Raw genomic sequence first — 19,511 nt, forward strand, 5'->3', positions numbered from 1 at the left:
GAAGAACTGTGAATACTGCAGGAACGACAAGGGCTAGAGACTTCCCCTTTGGAGGATGGATCCCCCACGCCTTGGAGAGTCGTGCAGAAGTGTTTTCCCGCCGGATGGACGCCAACAAGCCTTGCTACACGCAAATCGTGCGTTTGGCGTTTTTGGACGCTGCTGGGGCCCAGGAGGAACCAGGAGGTCGCAAATTGGACCTGCAGAGAGAGGGGACGTCAAGCAAGACAAAGAGCCCTCACTGAAGCAGGTAGCACCCGGAGAAGTGCCAGAAACAGGCACTACAAGGATGCGTGAAACGGTGCTCGCCGAAGTTGCACAAAGGAGTCCCACGTCGCCGGAGACCAACTTAGAAAGTCGTGCAATGCAGGTTAGAGTGCCGTGGACTCAGGCTTGGCTGTGCACGAAGGATTTCCGCCGGAAGTGCACAGGGGCCGGAGAAGCTTGCAAAGTCGCGGTTCCCAGCAATGCAGCCCAGCGAGGTGAGGCAAGGACTTACCTCCACCAAACTTGGGCTGAAGAGTCACTGGACTGTGTGGGTCACTTGGACGGTGTCGCTGGATTCGAGGGACCTCGCTCGTCGTGCTGAGAGGAGACCCAAGGGACCGGTAATGCAGCTTTTTGGTGCCTGCGGTTGCAGGGGGAAGATTCCGTCGACCCACGGGAGATTTCTTCGGAGCTTCTGGTGCAGAGAGGAGGCAGACTACCCCCACAGCATGCACAAGCAGGAAAACAGTTGAGAAGGCGGCAGGATCAGCGTTACAGAGTTGCAGTAGTCGTCTTTGCTACTATGTTGCAGGTTTGCAGGCTTCCAGCGCGGTCAGCGGTCGATTCCTTATCAGAAGGTGAAGAGGGAGATGCAGAGGAACTCGGCTGAGCTCATGCATTCGTTATCTAAAGTTTCCCCAGAGACAGAGACCCTAAATAGCCAGAAAAGAGGGTTTGGCTACCTAGGAGAGAGGAAAGGCTACTAACACCTGAAGGAGCCTATCACAAGGAGTCTCTGACGTCACCTGGTGGCACTGGCCACTCAGAGCAGTCCAGTGTGCCAGCAGCACCTCTGTTTCCAAGATGGCAGAGGTCTGGAGCACACTGGAGGAGCTCTGGACACCTCCCAGGGGAGGTGCAGGTCAGGGGAGTGGTCACTCCCCTTTCCTTTGTCCAGTTTCGCGCCAGAGCAGGGGCTAAGGGGTCCCTGAACCGGTGTAGACTGGCTTATGCAGAATTGGGCACATCTGTGCCCAACAAAGCATTTCCAGAGGCTGGGGGAGGCTACTCCTCCCCTGCCTTCACACCATTTTCCAAAGGGAGAGGGTGTCACACCCTCTCTCAGAGGAAGTTCTTTGTTCTGCCATCCTGGGCCAGGCCTGGCTGGACCCCAGGAGGGCAGCTGCCTGTCTGAGGGGTTGGCAGCAGCAGCAGCTGCAGAGAAACCCCAGGAAGGGCAGTCTGGCAGTACCAGGGTCTGTGCTACAGACCACTGGGATCATGGAATTGTACCAACAATGCCAGGATGGCATAGAGGGGGCAATTCCATGATCATAGACATGTTACATGGCCATATTCGGAGTTACCATGGTGAAGCTACATATAGGTAGTGACCTATATGTAGTGCACGCGTGTAATGGTGTCCCCGCACTCACAAAGTTCAGTGAATTGGCTCTGAACAATGTGGGGGCACCTTGGCTAGTGCCAGGGTGCCCTCACACTAAGTAACTTTGCACCTAACCTTTACCAGGTAAAGGTTAGACATATAGGTGACTTATAAGTTACTTAAGTGCAGTGTAAAATGGCTGTGAAATAACGTGGACGTTATTTCACTCAGGCTGCAGTGGCAGGCCTGTGTAAGAACTGTCAGAGCTCCCTATGGGTGGCAAAAGAAATGCTGCAGCCCATAGGGATCTCCTGGAACCCCAATACCCTGGGTACCTCAGTACCATATACTAGGGAATTATAAGGGTGTTCCAGTAAGCCAATGTCAATTGGTAAAAATGGTCACTAGCCTGTCAGTGACAATTTGGAAAGAAATGAGAGAGCATAACCACTGAGGTTCTGATTAGCAGAGCCTCAGTGAGACAGTTAGTCACTACACAGGTAACACATTCAGGCACACTTATGAGCACTGGGGCCCTGGGTTACCAGGGTCCCAGTGACACATACAACTAAAACAACATATATACAGTGAAAAATGGGGGTAACATGCCAGGCAAGATGGTACTTTCCTACACTGTTCACGTGCAAATCACTGATTGTTTTTATGTGTTAACCTATGTAGTTGAGTGAAGCACAAGAGAAGACCGAAAACACCCAGAATGCATTCGGCTGTCACACAAACCCCAGGACTGTAAACTGCGCCTCTAATGGCTTGGAAGAAGGTGGTCGCTTTAAGTGTTAGACTGTGAAACGTCTGTTTGATATTGCAGACATAGAAGGAAAACTCTATCGTAGCCAAAATGATTAATGTTCTGAGAAAGGCATCTGGGAGGAGATAAATTCTCATCGGGGAAGTCTTGTAGATATTTCTAGATGTACCCCAGCCTCCAGAGAGGAGTCCAGAACTTGAAATCGCTAGCACATAGGAAGTTGCTTGTGAAAGGGTTCTGTCTGGACAATCCAAGATTTGAAGAACAGGACAGGGTGTTGAACCTGACTTCAGTAACAATCGCCAGATAATTCAGGGCACCGGCTGTCGGAGTGGCCATTAACCTGTGATCCTCGCCTCGAAGAAGGCCCCGGAGCCAGCAGGCCTCATGAGAGAGCAAGACAACCTTCAGCCAGCCTTGGCGAGTTCGGCTGGGTCAGGGTGACCTCTGTGGAGCTGGCTAGCGCTGCACGAACTGTGGGATTCCCGGCATGTTCCCTGAACATTGTAATCACTGTCTGGCAACAACACCGATACCTCATTGGCCCGAAGTGGCGGATGGGGATTGGCCCATTAAGCAGTGCTCGGAGTCACCACAAAAGACATCTCCGAAGTAATGTGTGAAATCCCAAAATGGCATGGCCGGAAGTATAAGTGCGGCTCAGGAAGGGCATGCCCAGCGGACAGGCCTTGGGCTGGGCATTCTAGGGTTGGGAGCAGGGCACGGTCCTGCGAGGTTAGGGTTAGAGCGGAACTGGATGCGGCCGCCTAGCGCAGTTATTTTGGAGATTACCCACGTGGGTTAGGGGCCATATGATTAGGACAGGTACGAGTGGAATATAACTTTTATAGAACCAACCTGCAAGACAGCAACATTGTGCATTTATACTAAGAATGTGCGCCGTGATTAACTGAGTCTGCGTCTCTGGGTGTGAAGCTGAGTAGCCGGTAAAAAGAGAGATGTCTTAATGATTTTACGCTCAGTAGGCCTCATGAAGATCTCATAAGTGAATGGCAAGGAGTTTATATGTTGATTATGGTTTTAAAACATATTTCCTTCCCTGTTTCTGTAATTAAGTTTGATATAAGAGTTTTGCCAGATTGGGGTTTTCATAAGGTGTAACCATATAAGATTTTTTTTTTTAAATAAAAACTAGTATGCCGCCTCCTTACGGGACAATCTTGCTATGGCGGGGCCGCGGACCCCCTCATCCCTCCACAGCCTCCCCGGGCAGTGATACAGTAGGGGTGACCGTGAGCCGGCCACTCGAAGGCCCCAGTCCCTGCGCCCCCACCCCCTCTAAATCTTGCATCAGAGGAAGAGTTGCGCAAATAAATGCACAATGTTGCTGTCCTGCTGTGAAAGTGGAGACAGAGGGATGTTATGATAAGGTTTTTACAGCAGCCTGCAGGGCCTTGGGAGTCCACCCATCGGAGATGTCGGCATCACCACAGGCGTAATAAAACATGCCAGAACGATCTGCGCGGTGGGAGCTCTGTGCGAAAGCCTGCCAGCATCTGAGCTCTGCACCTCTTGCACCAAGTCAGCTCTGTCTGTGGCTCTCTCAGATCTTTGTTTTGTTGTGTGTAACTGACTTCACGGAAGATGTCGACGCTCCTGAAATCCACCTCTTTGTTAAGTGAGGGGAGCTGGTGACTGATGTAAAACTAGAGTAACTGTGCAACTTTTAGTAGGAAGTCCTATGTTTCAACCGAAAATGAAAGACCTAGTACTAGGGAGGCTTCTTCAAGAATTAAAGGCGAAACATTAACCTTTGATATAAAACAGCAGCGAGAAGGATTTGCTCATCTGGAGGCTGAACTGCACAATATAAACGACTCGGGCTCAATCCCGGCTTCACTTACTGCCCAGATTGTGTGATCCTGGGGAATAACGTCATTCCACTGTGCATTATTTCCAAAATCATCACACTAGAGCGGACCATGAAATACACCAGTGTAGGATGTGTGCTGCACAAACCTCTCTCTTGAAGTGTAGCTACGCCACAGATGACAGATGAGCAAAAGTGCAACTGTCCCACTCAGGGGATTGGGCCAGTGCTCCAGCTCTCACACCGCAGCTCGCCCCCTCATGAGCCGTAGTGCAGTATGTCTCACAGGGTATATAAAAGCCACTCGATGAGATGTCCCAATCAAATGTTCTAAAGTGAAACATTGCAGCATGTTAAAGATATGTTCTGTTTCGCACCGTGAAGAGTCTTTGTGATATTTGTTATGACATTTCTTGCATGAATTGCCTGCCAGATATATTCGTGGCTCGGCTCGCTATGGATCTCAGAGCCAAGTCAGATCCTTGGCTTGGCTCTGCCCTCCCTGCTAATCTGCTGCTTCTATGGTGGATTCATACTGCCCAGAAACAGCGATTCAACACTGCAGCTTTAATAAGGAAAACCTGGCCCTGCACAGAGCAGTGGTGCAACAGTGCAGCAGCTCCTTCAGGACAGTGGTGCAATAGTGCCAGTGATCCACATCGGGCAGTGGTGCAACAGTGCAGCAGCTCCTTCAGGACAGTGGTGCAATAGTGCCAGTGATCCTCATCGGGCAGTGGTGCAACAGTGCAGCAGCTCCTTCAGGACAGTTGTGCAATAGTGCAAGTGATCCACATCAGGCACTGGTGCAACAGTGCAGCAGCTCCTTCAGGACAGTTGTGCAATAGTGCCAGCGATCCTCTTCGGGCAGTAGTGCAACATTCCGTGGGACAGTCCCTTCATCTGCCCGACAGACACAAAGAGCTGCCGTCCAGGTGCTGCTTTGCCACACACACACGCCATCGGACCCTGGACAGTGATAACATAGTGCCCTCACCCTAGGGGCACTAGTGTAACTCACTCACACGCGTCGGGTGCACTGGTACAACTCCTTCACACTCTGCAGATGCCCTACATCTCCCTAACACAGGATGGTTGTTCAACAGTGCAGCGCCATCTGCAGGGCTTAATTTGTAAAAAATAAAAAAAGAAAGTACCGGAGCCCTGGTCAGGAGACCACTGCAACTTGCATTGCCCCTGCCAGAGCTGTACCAGCACAACTACTAACCATTCCACTCCGAAAGGTGTGACAGCTTAGACTATTCCATGCCACTAAAAGCTTAAAGAATGGCTCAGAGAGCAGGTATTTGTCATTTTGATGCATTTTAAATTACTAAATAATTATTGTTGTGCCCAATCCAAAGTAGCATACAGCGCCTCCTATGTGGCGGACGGCCATAAAATAGAGTGTTGATTGTTAAATTCCGGTGCCCTGCATCAGAAACCACTGGCACAAATTAAGCACTGGGAAGCTCTCTCTTCACAGACAAACACCGTAGTGCAGTAGTGGTGCACCTCGACGCACTATACAAATTATGGTGTAATAATTAATTACGGGAAAAATGCAGCAATGCAGCTCCCCCATCCTGTGCCACTAGGCCAGTGGTGCACTAGTGCAGCTCCTTTACACAAGGCAGGGATACAATAGTGCAGCTCTTTCACACAGGACAATAGTACAGCTAGGCTCAAAAGGACAGAGGAGTAAAGGTTCCAGCTCCACCTCTCACAGTAGGTGTGCAAAACTTCAGCTCGTCTGCTCATAGGTAGTAGTGTAGCTGTATCTCATGGGGTAAATGCGCAATGGTACATGTCTGCCACAGAACAGCTGTGCAATGGTACAGCTTCCTTGTGGCACTGGGGGCACTAGTGAAGCTCATCCACTTAGGACAGTGGGGTAGAAATACGGCTCTACCGCACATACTAAACGTTACTTAGTGAAACTCTTCCACACAGCACAGTTGTGCAGTGGCACAGCTCCTCCTAGCAGGGCAGTGGCGGTGCAACATTGCAGCTCTCCCAAACAGGCCAGTTGCGCAATACAGATGATCCCTCAGCCCCAGAAGTACACAGCCAGGGCAGCGATGCAATGCTGCAGCCCTACCTAAGAGAACACTAACAAAATAGTGACCTGAACCCCCAAATCCCTTCGCCCAGCACTCAAGACAAACAGGGCCAGTGGCACAGTAGTGCAGCTGAACGTCACAAGATCGCGCTGCGCCACAACAAGCAAAGGGACTGTGGGGCGGGTGGCTCAAACACGAAGGTAGTGGTGCAATAGTGCGCCCCCTGGGGCAGGTACGCCGAAGCCCAGGGGCAACGGTGCAATACTGACTTTGTGGCAGTTAGAACAATGGCAAGTGATAAACCACGGTGCTCTAGGGGACGGGAGTTCGAAACCCTACCCTGGGTCCCTAAATGTGGTATTTATAATACCTATTATGTATAACGCCTAGAAACCGTAACAGGGCAGCATGAACCGCCATCTAAAAACGAGATATTATTTATGAGTGCACTCTTGCTGTGTCAGAAGTCAGGGCACTCCCAATGCTCACATTAATATTTTGATCTCCCCGAAAGGTAGAAGAAACGGCGTTTTCTTTATCTGGCATTCCTAGTTAAAGCCTGGGTATATCTGAGTGTTTTGCACAGTCACTGCCCTACCTGCACTGCCGCATTAAATCCGCGTACGCAGCAGCCTCAGCATGCCCCCGCCCCCACCCCTCTCCCGTTGCACCCATCCCCTCTGCAGGGTGATGGGGGAATGTCCCTCTTTGGGTGGGCTGCGGATACCGCCCCCACTCCTCTCCGGGCCGTGCTGCAGTTGTGCATGCAGTGTATGCATCCGAGCCTCGCCCCCCACTTACCACAGCAGATAATGGCGGTCAGCACCAGGAGCCCGGGGGCTGCCCTCCTCCCCATTGATGCGCTATGCGGAGTCCGAGTTGATACGCTATTTAATGCGCAGAGCCGCTCGGTATTTTTCCGGGACGCTGCTTTATTCCCCAGCCCTGGATAAGGCGTGATACGTGGCGGGGCCCGAAGCAGCCAGCACTCGGGGTGGGGGTGGGTGGGCTGGGGGTGGCGTTTTCTTTGGTTGGTGGAACGCAGGGCGGGCGGCGCGGGAGGGCAGAGAAAGCGCATTCTAGGCAGGGAGCGAGGCGCTACGGGGACCAGGGCGAGGGCTGCACCTGTGCTACGGACACAGCCACATATCCGGGCAATAGCGACTCTCCTGTCGCGCTCACTCGGACATCTTAATTCATATAATAAAAATGGAAAAAAGGCTTCTTCCGACGATGAGGAGGTGTCACCGAGGAAGACGGTTGGAAGAGGGTAGCCGAGAAAACCGTGAAAGCGCCTCCCCTTTCCCACAATATATCATGTCATCTTTGTAGGGGGAGGTGGAGGCAGGGGACAAAGAAGGGAAACCGGATGGCACCAGCCTCCCGAGCCTTCTCTGCTATAAACGATGCTGTATGTTTCAACCTCGCGAAACATGTTGTAGTGAAGTTAATATTATCGAGCTGATGGTGTAAACTGGTTCTCCTTTAAGGAGCGTTTCATGCCAGGGCTCGTTGTTATGAGAGCGGTGAGATTCCGATCTTTGACAGTTGTGAGGAACTGACAGAGGGAAGTCACGCTCGACCTCGGGATTTAAACCATTATATCCCAAGATACTGATTTAAGCGTAATCCTTCACAACAAAACATAATTGTGCAGGCTGTTAAAATAGGTTGGACGCAGGGGCATCGAGCTACCGAGCTACTTTACAGAAACTGGAAAGAGTGCACATGCTTGTTACAAACATATGTCTCCTGCAGGTCTAGTAGCCCCTTTAACTATTTCGGGTATTCATTAGTCCGCGGAGCCGTCATTCTGTTATTTTAGCGCCTGATATCACATACGGTTTACACATATCGCTCCTGTAGGTGCACAGCACACTGAGTTATTGACTGGACTGGAAATCTACGATCTGCATGGCATGCAGAGGTCCGCTGCAGGTGCACTAACCCACTGAGCTACCACACCTTGATTTGAACATCTGCTCTACTAGCGTCACATGTATATTTTTTCCGCACCATTCACACCTTGAGCTATCCCGTTGGGACTGGCACCAGTCACCTGCGAATTAAATACATTTCTCAGTAGGCGGCGCGAGTGCAATACAGGGATCTAGTCTCTGACTGGCATGGAAGGCGCACAACGCCGCAGCAGGCATGGATCCCTCCAGGCTGTAGATTTGCCCTGCACAGGAGCCGCACTCAGTGTCCGCCCGTGTCTGGGGCGTAACGGGCTGATGGTGTCAGTGTACCGGGTTCACTGCAACTGAACCCGACAAATAATCCTCCAAGAACAAAAGCTAGAGTGGGATTAGGGATACTGGTAGCGAAACAAATCAAAGGCGCTCAAAAATAAGTGATGAACACGAGCTCTGAAGAAAAAACAAAGAGATCTTTTAAACAAACAAACAAACAAACAAACACGTGTTTTAGCATTAAAGCATTCTCTTCAGCAGCATAGCAAGGGCGCCATGGGTCCCGAGGCAAGCAAGGAAAAAGGCCCCTTCACTGTCGGGTAAAATACAGCATTGTCAGGCTTCAATAGGCCCCTCTCTCAGGGCTCTAGGCCCCGGTGCCACTGTACCTGCTGCAGCAATGCTAGCTGTGCTCCTGATTATTTTATTGCAAGGTACAGAGACTGGGTAAAGTTAGAGAAGTTGAGTTTAGGGTTAGTGTTATGATTAGTTTGTGCGAGGGTTAGTATTTGGGTCTATTTCCAGTGAGGGTAAAAGTTAGGGTCAGTGTGCAGGTAATTTTACAGCTAGTCCCAGGCTTGCATATGGGTAAAAGTAAGCGTATAGGCAAGCCTAATGGTAAGAACAAAAATCTATAACAGAAACAATAGCATTTTGTTATACCTCTCTTGAATGGATCAGAGAGCTGTGATTTCTTTGTCAGATGGACATCCGTCTGGTCAGCTTTGCCAAGGGAAAGTGAAGGGTATTGGCTCAGCTACAAATTGGGCTCTAAGTTAATTGCACCAACTTAGAAGGGCATCAAGCTAAGGAAACCGCATCAATAGCATGAACAAAATTACGCAACAAGGCTAAAGCTAGGAAGAAAGACAACTGGAACTGCTCTAACTCTCCTGCTACGTGTAATCGGGGTAAACTGAAAATCCATAAAGTATTTTCTCATGTCGTCATTGGACAGAATATAGTGTGTTCACAGTAGAACCAATAAACATGAATTCCCAAATCTATGATAGAACTAAACAGTCTTTCATATGTCGATGATTGGCTCCTCTTCAAACATGCCCATCACCAGTTTCGTCGAGTAACGTTTTTGTTGCAATCCTAGTTCCAGTCAGTGAAGCCATTGTCAAGTCCTGGAAACATTTGCTTCTCACGCACCAAAGATACATTTGTATCCGTAGGTAGTACACTACCTTACAGCAGACAGTTCTCACAAGAAAGTTTAAGACATCAACTTGTTTAACATTGCAATGTTACCAATCTACTTGGTCAGCACTGTGTGAACAATGAATAAGTGTTAATTCTCTGCTTCCACAAAACATTTCTGCACATTTACTTATGTAATGAAGCTTAACCTGAGGCCTTGTCGACTAGGCCCAAATTTCATAATTATTGTATGCCTAGTATATTTAAGTGAATACATTTCATTAATACCTTAGTATGATCCCCTAATACATGTTATTTTTCATGTGCACATTATTTAAACGATTAATGTAAATTCTTTATTAATGTGGTACATGTCATAGTGGCCTCTTAGGTGGGCACATTTTCCATGACACTCGATTTTTCTATGTTAGCAAAATTCATGTAAATTCTTAGCTATTAATCAATGCAAATTTATTAGTAATGAATTCAGTTTTCACAATTCCTCCTCTGATGACTAAATGTGTCAACACACCATACATCACATAACACAATTTTTGTTAATCAAAAATTTTGTTTCATTATAACATTTGACATTTCTTTCCCTTCTCCAGATTTCATCAAAATATCTGCTTCTCATCATTTCTAATTTAATTTCTTCCCTCCTCTGATCATTTTCCATTTTCTGTTTTGTAATTACAGTGTACAACTTATGAGCTCCCCATAAACCAATGATACAAATTATAATAATCAATAGTACCTGCAATATTTTCACAATTATACCTTTCCCTAGGTTGCCCAGGGAATTTCCCACAGAAGCAAAACCTTTGCCAACCTTTTCCCAAATTCCAGGTTCTTTTAGAACTGTTAGGTCAGACTTAACATTAGTCAGATTGTTAAGGAAGCTTTTAATTTTTCTACTATTATCAGGAATATATGTGCAACAATGTTGCGATTTCAGTATTTTACAGACTCCGCCCTCGTTTGCTAAAAGATTGTCTAACGCAAGGCGGTTCTGAAGAGCTGAAGAGTAATAGAACGTACCACAACCATTTCAGTGTCCATTAAGACTATGGCTCCTGAGAAACTAGTCAGCATGTTATCCACAATAGTAGATAACTTTCAAATCTTCAAAGAATTTAGAATAACTCCCACTGAGGGAATCATTGCTGCAAATATATCTCAAATTATGGCAGAATAAGTTTCTCTCTTTTGTCTAGTAGGATGTAATTCATTCAAATTTACAAGTCTCGTTTAGGTGTTCAGGTGCTCAAGTTGATAAATCTTTGGGAACAATTTTCAAATAACATGTGCCGTACCATCCTCTTGGAAAATGGTAATATGCATTTGGTCCACATATGTAATAAATCCCAGGAATCGCTGGGTCTTATCCATTTAGCATAAAAACCCATTTACTCTGGAAGAGAAACACATGTCAACATTCACTCGTTCCCACAAATAAGGTGTCTGTTCTGAATTGTGGTCTGTATATACATAGCTTCCCTACATGTTGTACGTGTAAAGCTAATTTTCCTTGAGTTTTAGTTTCATTCATTGCATGGTCATTTCTAAATGTTCTTTTCACTAATCCTTTATCTATTTTCTCCTTTAACACCTTTCTCCTGTCATTAGTGTGATCTAGGAAACTCTTTTCTACTGCTGAAAGTAAGCATTTTATGTTATTCCTGTGCAAGTAAGCTGTGTCAAATGTTAACCTAGGTTCAAAGAAATCTCTCACCAATTCTATATTATTTTCCCTCACCAGGCTACTCAAGTGTTTAATGATAGGAACAAAGGAAACCCTAAGGGGGTCATTCTGACCTCGGCGGTAAAAGGCGCTTACCGCCGGTCAGAAGACCGCCATAACACCGCCGCGGTAAATCGCCACGGTCATTCTGACCCGCTACTTGAAAACCTCCAAAAACCCGACATCCACAAAAGTCCGCCACACCAAAGGTCAGCAAAAAAATGGCGATGGCCAAACCTCCACCGTCACGCCAACAGAAATAGGAAGATGGAGCTATGGCAAAGGATAGTGGACAGGGTCAACGCGGTGGGACAGCATCCACGCAATCGGGAGGACATCAGGAATTGATGGAACGACCTACGGGGGAAGGTGCGTTCCATGGTATCAAGGCACAACATCGCGGTGCAGAAGACTGGCGGCGGACCCTCACCTACTCCCCCAGAATTTACAGCATGGGAGGAGCAAGTCTTGCACATCCTGCATCCTGAGGGCCTCGCAGGAGTAGGCGGAGGAATGGACTCTGGTAAGTCAAATCTTCACTACTTCATTCCCCCCACCCCACCTGCAAGCCAAATCATACCCCCACCCTCACCCCCACCCCCAACACACCAACTCCTTGCAAATGGCTCACCATCACAACCCACCCATCCCAACACCAAGCCCTGCATGCGACCACAAAGCATGGACACCCATCACCAAAGCATGCCCACTGCACCGCCACATCACCCCCACAAGCCACCCTCACAAAAGCCCCCACAAGGGAATGCCTGCACTTGGGTACACGGCCACCCTCCCATCACACGAAATGCCACACACAGAAGCAATAACCATACCCTTATACCCCTGCAGGACCCGAACGCCACCACACCGCCACGGAGGGTCCAGAGATGTCCATCCCACCCCCAGAAGAGGCCCCCAGCGATGACAGCAGCACTGTCTCCCTGGACCCAGATGACCAGCCCGGCCCATCGGGGACCTCTGGACAGTCGGTTCCCCACAGACAGCCACAGGCTACAGCAGACCTAACCCCCTCTGGGAACACCAGCACAGCTCCCACCCAGCGGGCCCATGCCTCTGTCTCCAGGACACGTCAATCAGCGGTGTGTCCGCCACTACAGGGCACCCAGGTTGACCCACCACCCCAACAACAACAGGGACCTGGGGGCAGTGGTAGTGGGCACACCGTCCAGGGGACAGAGGCCCAGGAACACAGGGGAACTGGGAGGGCTGCTGTGCGACAGGGGGGGGACAGGCCCAGGGAACCCACTCTCCAAGAGGCCCTCACCACCATCATGGGAGCATACCACCACTCCCAGGAGACGATGGCTACGGTACTGGCCAGGTTCCAGGAGATCCAGGCACAGCAGGAGGAACGGTACATGGGGTTCAGAGAGGAACTGAGGAACATTGGTTCCGCAATGGGGACCATCGTCCTGGCCCTTAACCAGATAGTCACCACATTGCGGGACCATGTGGCACCCCAAAGGGACCCTGTCACTAGCCTGGACCAGGAACAGCCTACCACCTCTGCCGGCGCTAGTGGACAGGAGGCCCCCACACAACGACAGGCCACCAGAACCCCACCTCCTGCTGAAGAACAACCACCCCGCAAGCGGAACCTGAGATCTCACAAGAAGACAGAGTAGGATGCCAAGACCCCCGCCAGCATAAGATACCCCCTGATGTCATCCCACTGTCCCACATTGTCACCCTGTCCAACCTTTAACTGCCCCTGCTCCATCCTTCCACAGGCATATGGACAATGCACCTGTGAAACTGAGAACTGGACTCTGCCATAGACATTACTCCACCCCCACCCATCATCATTTTACAATCATGTACCTATATGTAGCACTTGAAATAAATCACTTATTGCACTTAAAATAACAGGAGTCTGCTTGTATTCTTAACAAATGTATTACCCATAACGGTGCAATAATGTTCAGTTACATTGTGATGACAACATACCAATGTCAATAAGCTTTAGTCCATGGGCAAACAAAGCAGAAGTCACACAGTGGTCATACAGCTCTGAAAAGGGAAGGGAAAGTCACAATTCAGTTAAAAGGAACTGGGGGGAAACACAGACAGTAGAGATGCAGGAGGCCTTAAGTAAATGTGAAATGGCGTGGTTGATTCTTACCTGTGTGCTACTGAAAATATTGTTGTATGACTGTATCCCTGTTGTCCGTGTCGTCCCCGTCGTCTTCCTCCTCTTCACTCTCCACAGGCTCCACAACACCACCATCTGGACCATCCTCCTGCACAAAAGGCACCTGGCGTCACAAAGCAAGATTGTGAAGCATACAGCAGGCCACGATGATATGGCACACCTTCTTTGGTGAGTACATTAGGGATCCACCTGTCATATGCAGGCACCTAAACCTGGCTTTCAGGAGGCCGAAGTTCCTTTCTATGATCCTCCTAGTTCACCCATGGGCCTCATTGTACCGTTCCTCTGCCCTGGTCCGGGGATTCCTCACTGGGGTCAATAGCCAGGAGAGGTTGGGGTAACCAGAGTCACCTAATAACCACACACGGTGTCTCTGTAGCTGTTCCATCACATAAGGGATGCTGCTATTTTGCATAACATACGCGTCATGCACTGACCCAGGGAACTTGGCATTTACATGGGAGATGTACTGGTCAGCCAAACAGACCACCTGGACATTCATAGAATGATAACTTTTTCTGTTTCTGTACACCTGCTCACTTTCTTTGGGGGGAACCAAAGCCACATGGGTCTCATCAATGGCACCAATGATGTTGGGGATATGTCCAAGGGCATAGAAATCACCCTTCACTGTAGCCAAATCCTCCACCTCAGGGAAAACAATGTAGCTCCGCATGTATTTCATCAGGGCAGACAACACTCTGGACAAAACCTTAGAAAACATAGGCTGAGACATCCCTGATGACATGGCCACTGTTGTCTGAAAAGACCCACTTGCCAAAAAATGGAGTACTGACAGAACCTGCACCAGAGGGGGAATCCCTGTGGGTTGGCGGATGGGGGACATCAGGTCTGGCTCCAGCTGGGCACACAGTTCATGTATAGTGGCTCTGTCAAGCCTGTATCTAAGTATAATATGTCGTTCTTCCATTGTCGACAGGTCCACCAGCGGTCGGTACACAGGAGGATTCATCCTTCTCCTCGCAAGTCCCAGCGGTCAGTGCCTAGGAAGGACAACATGGAGCAGAAAGTCAAGCAAACCACAGGTTCGTTCACACAGCTTGCACAGTAAAAGAATCGCAATGCATTGAAAGGCTTGTATGAGTGGCAATGCACGGCCTAGGCCTGTGTGACGCAGTTGAAAGTATGCCATGTGGGCCCTTGAAATGGCGGCTGCCTGACCTGTGAAGTGTGACAGTGGGATGTGAGGTCAATGCGCTGCCGTGGCACACCGTGGCGGTAGGCGGTCAAAGACCGCGGTGCAAAGCCGCATTGGTTAACATTGCACCCTATGGGTTTCAGGAGCCAATGACGATGTGCGCCGGCGGTCGCGGTACGCACCGCCGCGGGTGTGACCGCCATTTTCTATCTGATAAATCACTCGAGACCTGATCATCCACAGGAGAGGACCTATACTGCAAGTGCTGCTGTGACATCGGTCTGGGAGATACAAGGGCTGCTGCGACTGGGGAAAGGGCCCCTGCCTTCACATCTGAGGAATTGGAGAAACTTGTTGATGGGGTCCTCCCTCAGTATGCGCTACTCTACGGTCCTCCAGACCAACAGGTTAGTACACAGGGTGCACGTTGAATGGGCTATGCCTGTGTTGAGTGGGGTGGATGTAAGATGGTGGGAGGGGAGCGAATGAGGAGTGCAACGCACGACAGATGAGAGCATGTGGCACATGGCAAGGTTGGGGAGGGGGGGCCACTCACATCGACCATGCAGAAAAGTGATGATATTTCCTTTCCCACCCTGTACATGTCACATAGGTCAGCGCCCATCAGAAGATCGACATTTGGCGTGCCATCGCCAAGGACGTCCGGGCCCTGGGGGTCCACAACAGACGGGGCACCCACTGCCGAAAGAGGTGGGAGGACATCCGCCGCGGGACCAGAAAGACCGCCGAGTCTCTGCTGGGGATGGCCTCCCAACGTAGGAGGGGTGCCAGCCGCCAATTGACCCCCCTGATGTCCCGGATCCTGGCGGTGGCCTACCCCGATTTGGATGGGCGCGTGAGGACATCACAGCAGACACAAGGGGGTGAGTATCAGCACATTCTGCTATCTTTGCGCGCAGTGGAGGTGTCTGGGTTGGGGAGGAGGGCTGTGGGTAACTCTAGACCAGGGCGCTTTCTGTAGGCTAGTCCCCTCCGTAAGGCATGGCCCTGCGCCCCCGCCCCCCACCTCTGTAGGGTGCCAAGTACAGCAATCCATGGTCCTGCCTCACCCATGTGTGCATTTGTCATCCATAGACCTGTAGGCCTAGTCACAAGAACTGAGTAGTGTACCCCGATTGTGCAGCGTAGTGCTGGGGGCTTCTGTGTCTGTCCTCTCCGACAACAGTGTTGCCAATGCATGCACTCAACCTGTCTTCATTTCTCCCCCCCACCCATTTTCTTTTTCTTCCTGTTCATGTGTGCATTAGCATCATCAGGCGGAGGAGAATTGGCATCGGCGCACGAGGGAGCTGCATCTCACATGGCCATGGAGGGCCATGCAACAGACTCCGAGTACACCAGTGAGATGGAGGGTGAGGGGAGCTCCACAACGGGGACCCGTGGAGACGTCAGCGACACCGACACGTCCTCGGAAGGGAGCTCCCTTGCGGTGGCGGCAACATCCGTGCCCACCGCCACGACAGGTACAGCCGCCACCCAGCGCACCAGCCCCGCCCTCCCAGCAGCCCCTCAGCCTTCGCTCCGTGCCCGCTCGGCCAGGAAGCCGGCCATCTCCTTCGCCCCAGGCACCTCAGGCCCTGCCACAGTTACCCCTGCTGCCCTCAGGGAGGAGGTCATTGACTTCCTGAGGACCATCATTGTTGGGCAGTCTACCCTTTTGAATGCCATCCAGGGTGTAGAAAGGGAGGTGCATCGGAGCAATGCATACCTGGAGGGCATTCATTCGGGTCAGGCTGCCCATCAGCGATCGTTCAACGCTCTGGCCTCAGCACTGACGGCAGCCATTGTCCCTGTCTCCAGCCTCCCTCTTCTAACTGCCTCCACCCAGTCCCAGTCTCCTGTTCCTCAGCCTATCCCATCCACACCATCAGACCAGCCTGCACACACCTCAACATCCAAGGGCAGCTCATCCAGACATAAGCACCACAGATCCCACAAGCATTCACCCAAGCAACATCCAGATGCAGACATGGCAACAGTCACTACCACCTCTGTGTCCCCCTCCTCCTCGTCTCCCTCCTCCCTCCCTGTGACGTCTCCACTCACACCTGCATGCACACCACCATCAGCCAGTACTTCCATCACCAGCACACCCTCCAGTACAGTCCGCACACGTGCAGTCACCACCCCCACTGCCATTTACACGTCCCCTGTGTCCTCTCCCAGTGTGTCTGTCATCCCCTCTTCCAAACCACACAAACGCAGGCAGCCACCCACCCAACAGCCATCCACCTCACGACAGCCTCCGTCACAAGCACCTGCACCCAAAGACAGCACACTTGACTCTCCTACAATCACATCCTCTTCCTCCACTCCCATACCCACTGCACCTACCCTTCCCATTGCTCCTAAAAAACTTTTCCTCTCCGAAATTTACCTCTTTGCATCACCTGACCCACCCCCTCCATCTGCTAAGAGTCCAAAGAGCACCTCAGCCACCACCAGCCCTGCATCTACTATTACCATAGTGCAGGGCTATTGGAGTCCACCAGCTCATAGGGCAGGAACATCGGCCAGCAGCAAGGGGACAGCCAGCCCACCCCCTGGGAAGAGGACAAAAAAAATAAGGGCCGGCGCGAGAAGCCTGAGACGGCTGCCACCAAGGACAGTAGCCTTGCCCCGTCACCTGCCACATCATCAAAGGGAGGCAAGGGCCACAGAGCTTCAGCGAAGGAGGGCAAGGGCAGCAGGGCGGAGAAGTCAGGCAGCAGGCGAGCTGACCAGGAGGGCCCCACCAGCCACATTCCGGGTGTGACGGACGACACCCACGGGCCCAAGACTCCATCACAGGAGGGCCCCGCAACCGCAAGGTCGGAGGGCGACTGAGCGGGAAGTCTTGGCCAGGTCTGGCTCCCTAGAAAGACAGGACAAGCACCGCTGAACAGGGCCCTCCGTGAGAAGCACCGCTGAACAGGGCCCCACCGTGAGAAGCACCGCTGAACAGGGCCCCGCCGTGTCAAGCACCGCTGAACAGGGGCAGGCGTGACAAGCACCGCTGAACAGGGCCTGCCGTGACAAGCACCGCTGAACAGGGGCAGGCGTGACAAGCACCGCTGAACAGGGCCTGCCGTGACAAGCACCGCTGAACAGGCCCCCGCCAAGACAAGCACCGCTGAACAGGGGCCGCCGTGACAAGCACCGCTGAACAGGGGCCGCCGTGACAAGCACCGCTGAACAGGGCCCCACCAAGACATGCACAGCTGAACAGGGGCCGCCGTGACAAGCACCGCTGAACAGGGCCTCGCCAAGACAAGCACCGCTGAACAGGGGCCGCCGTGACAAGCACTGCTGAACAAGGGCCGCCGTGACAAGCACCGCTGAACAGGGCCCCACCAAGACATGCACCGCTGAACAGGGGCCGCCGTGACAAGCACCACTGAACAGGGCCCCGCCAAGACAAGCACCGCTGAACAGGGCCCCGCCGTGAGAAGCACCACTGAACAGGGCCCGCCAAGACAAGCACCGCTGAACAGGGCCCCGCCGTCTCAAGCACCGCTTAGCTGGGCCCTTCATCTCAAGCACCGCTCCGCTGGGCCCTTCCTGTCAAGCACCGCTCCGCTGGGCCCTTCCTGTCAATCACTGATCCGCTGGGCCCTTCATGTCAAGCACCGCTCCGCTGGGCCCTTCCTGTCAAGCACCGCTCCGCTGGGCCCTTTATCTCAAGCACCGCTTCGCTGGGCCCTTCCTGTCAAGCACCGCTCCGCTGGGCCCTTCCTGTCAAGCACCGCTCCGCTGGGCCCTTCATCTCAAGCACCGCTCCGCTGGGCCCTTCCTGTCAAGCACCGCTCCGCTGGGCCCTTCCTGTCAAGCACCGCTCCGCTGGGCCCTGCCGTCTCAAGCACCGCTCCGCTGGGCCCTTCCTATCAAGCACCGCTCCGCTGGGCCCTTCCTGTCAAGCACCGCTCCGCTGGGCCCTTCATCTCAAGCACCGCTCCACTGGGCCCTTCATCTCATGCACCGCTCCGCTGGGCAACGCCGTCTCAAGCACCGCTGGCCCATTGACAGTGCCGGTTCTGTGTCGAGCAGGTGTTCACGAAGCACTCTGGGCACCATGCCTCCTCCATTACCAGTGGAGTCGGTTATCCATCTGATGGACTGTGGCTTTGCACTCCCCAGGATGGTCCAGTGGGCAACCCTCCCACTGTAGAGACTTGAGAGACTGTGGCTTTGCACTCCCCAGGATGGTCCAGTGGGCAACCCTCCCACTGTAGAGACTTGAGAGACTGTGGCTTTGCACTCCCCAGGATGGCACAGTGGGCAACCCTCCCACTGTAGAGACTTGAGAGACTGTGGCTTTGCACTCCCCAGGATGGTACAGTGGGCATGGAGGCCCCTCGTGGATCTGGCGTCGTGGACTCATGTGGCTGAGGTGCCCCCCCTTCCGTTCCCCCTGAGGTGCCTGTAGTTTTATCATCTGATGCCCCTGCAGTGTTCTCTCCAATGGTATCCGGTCTCCTGTGTGGGCTTTGCCCATGTGTTTGTACACATTGGCCCACGGACTATGGAAATTTAACTAACTGTGCAGGACTCATTGCCTATGTTTATATTTTTCACTATGTTCATTCTTTATTTTGTATATTTCATATTGCATATTTACCATGACTTCAATGAACCTATTTTATACATAAATTTGAACGTTCATTTTAATTATGTCTTGGCATTATTCCGGGGGGTTTGGGGGTGTCACTCTGACTTGTTGCTCTGCATTGGTGTGTAGGTAGTTGGGGGGGGGGTGGTGGGTGTGTCGCGTATGTGTGTGCCCGTAACCTTTTCTCCTCCCCCCCTCCCCTGTGTCGTAGGTGCAGTACTCACCGTTGTCGAC

The 19,511-nt window shown here is 51.6% G+C and overlaps 1 protein-coding gene across 3 annotated transcripts in view; it reads right to left on the bottom strand.

Moving 5' to 3' along the window:
- LOC138285146 (sodium channel subunit beta-2-like) overlaps window positions 1-7,541 on the bottom strand; it is a 144,047-nt gene extending 136,506 nt beyond the window's left edge. Inside the window, exon 1 of one of the 3 annotated variants that reach the window (XM_069224731.1) lies at window positions 7,056-7,541. In XM_069224731.1, the coding sequence (XP_069080832.1) occupies window positions 7,056-7,332 (277 nt within the window). In that variant the 5' untranslated portion in view covers window positions 7,333-7,541. The remainder of the gene's footprint in view (window positions 1-7,055) is intronic. The other 2 variants (XM_069224732.1, XM_069224734.1) reach the window with 2 other exon arrangements.
- Between the last annotated feature and the right edge of the window lie 11,970 nt (window positions 7,542-19,511).

Source organism: Pleurodeles waltl, chromosome 3_1, assembly GCF_031143425.1.
Source record: "Pleurodeles waltl isolate 20211129_DDA chromosome 3_1, aPleWal1.hap1.20221129, whole genome shotgun sequence".
NCBI classification, from domain to species: Eukaryota; Metazoa; Chordata; class Amphibia; order Caudata; family Salamandridae; genus Pleurodeles; species Pleurodeles waltl.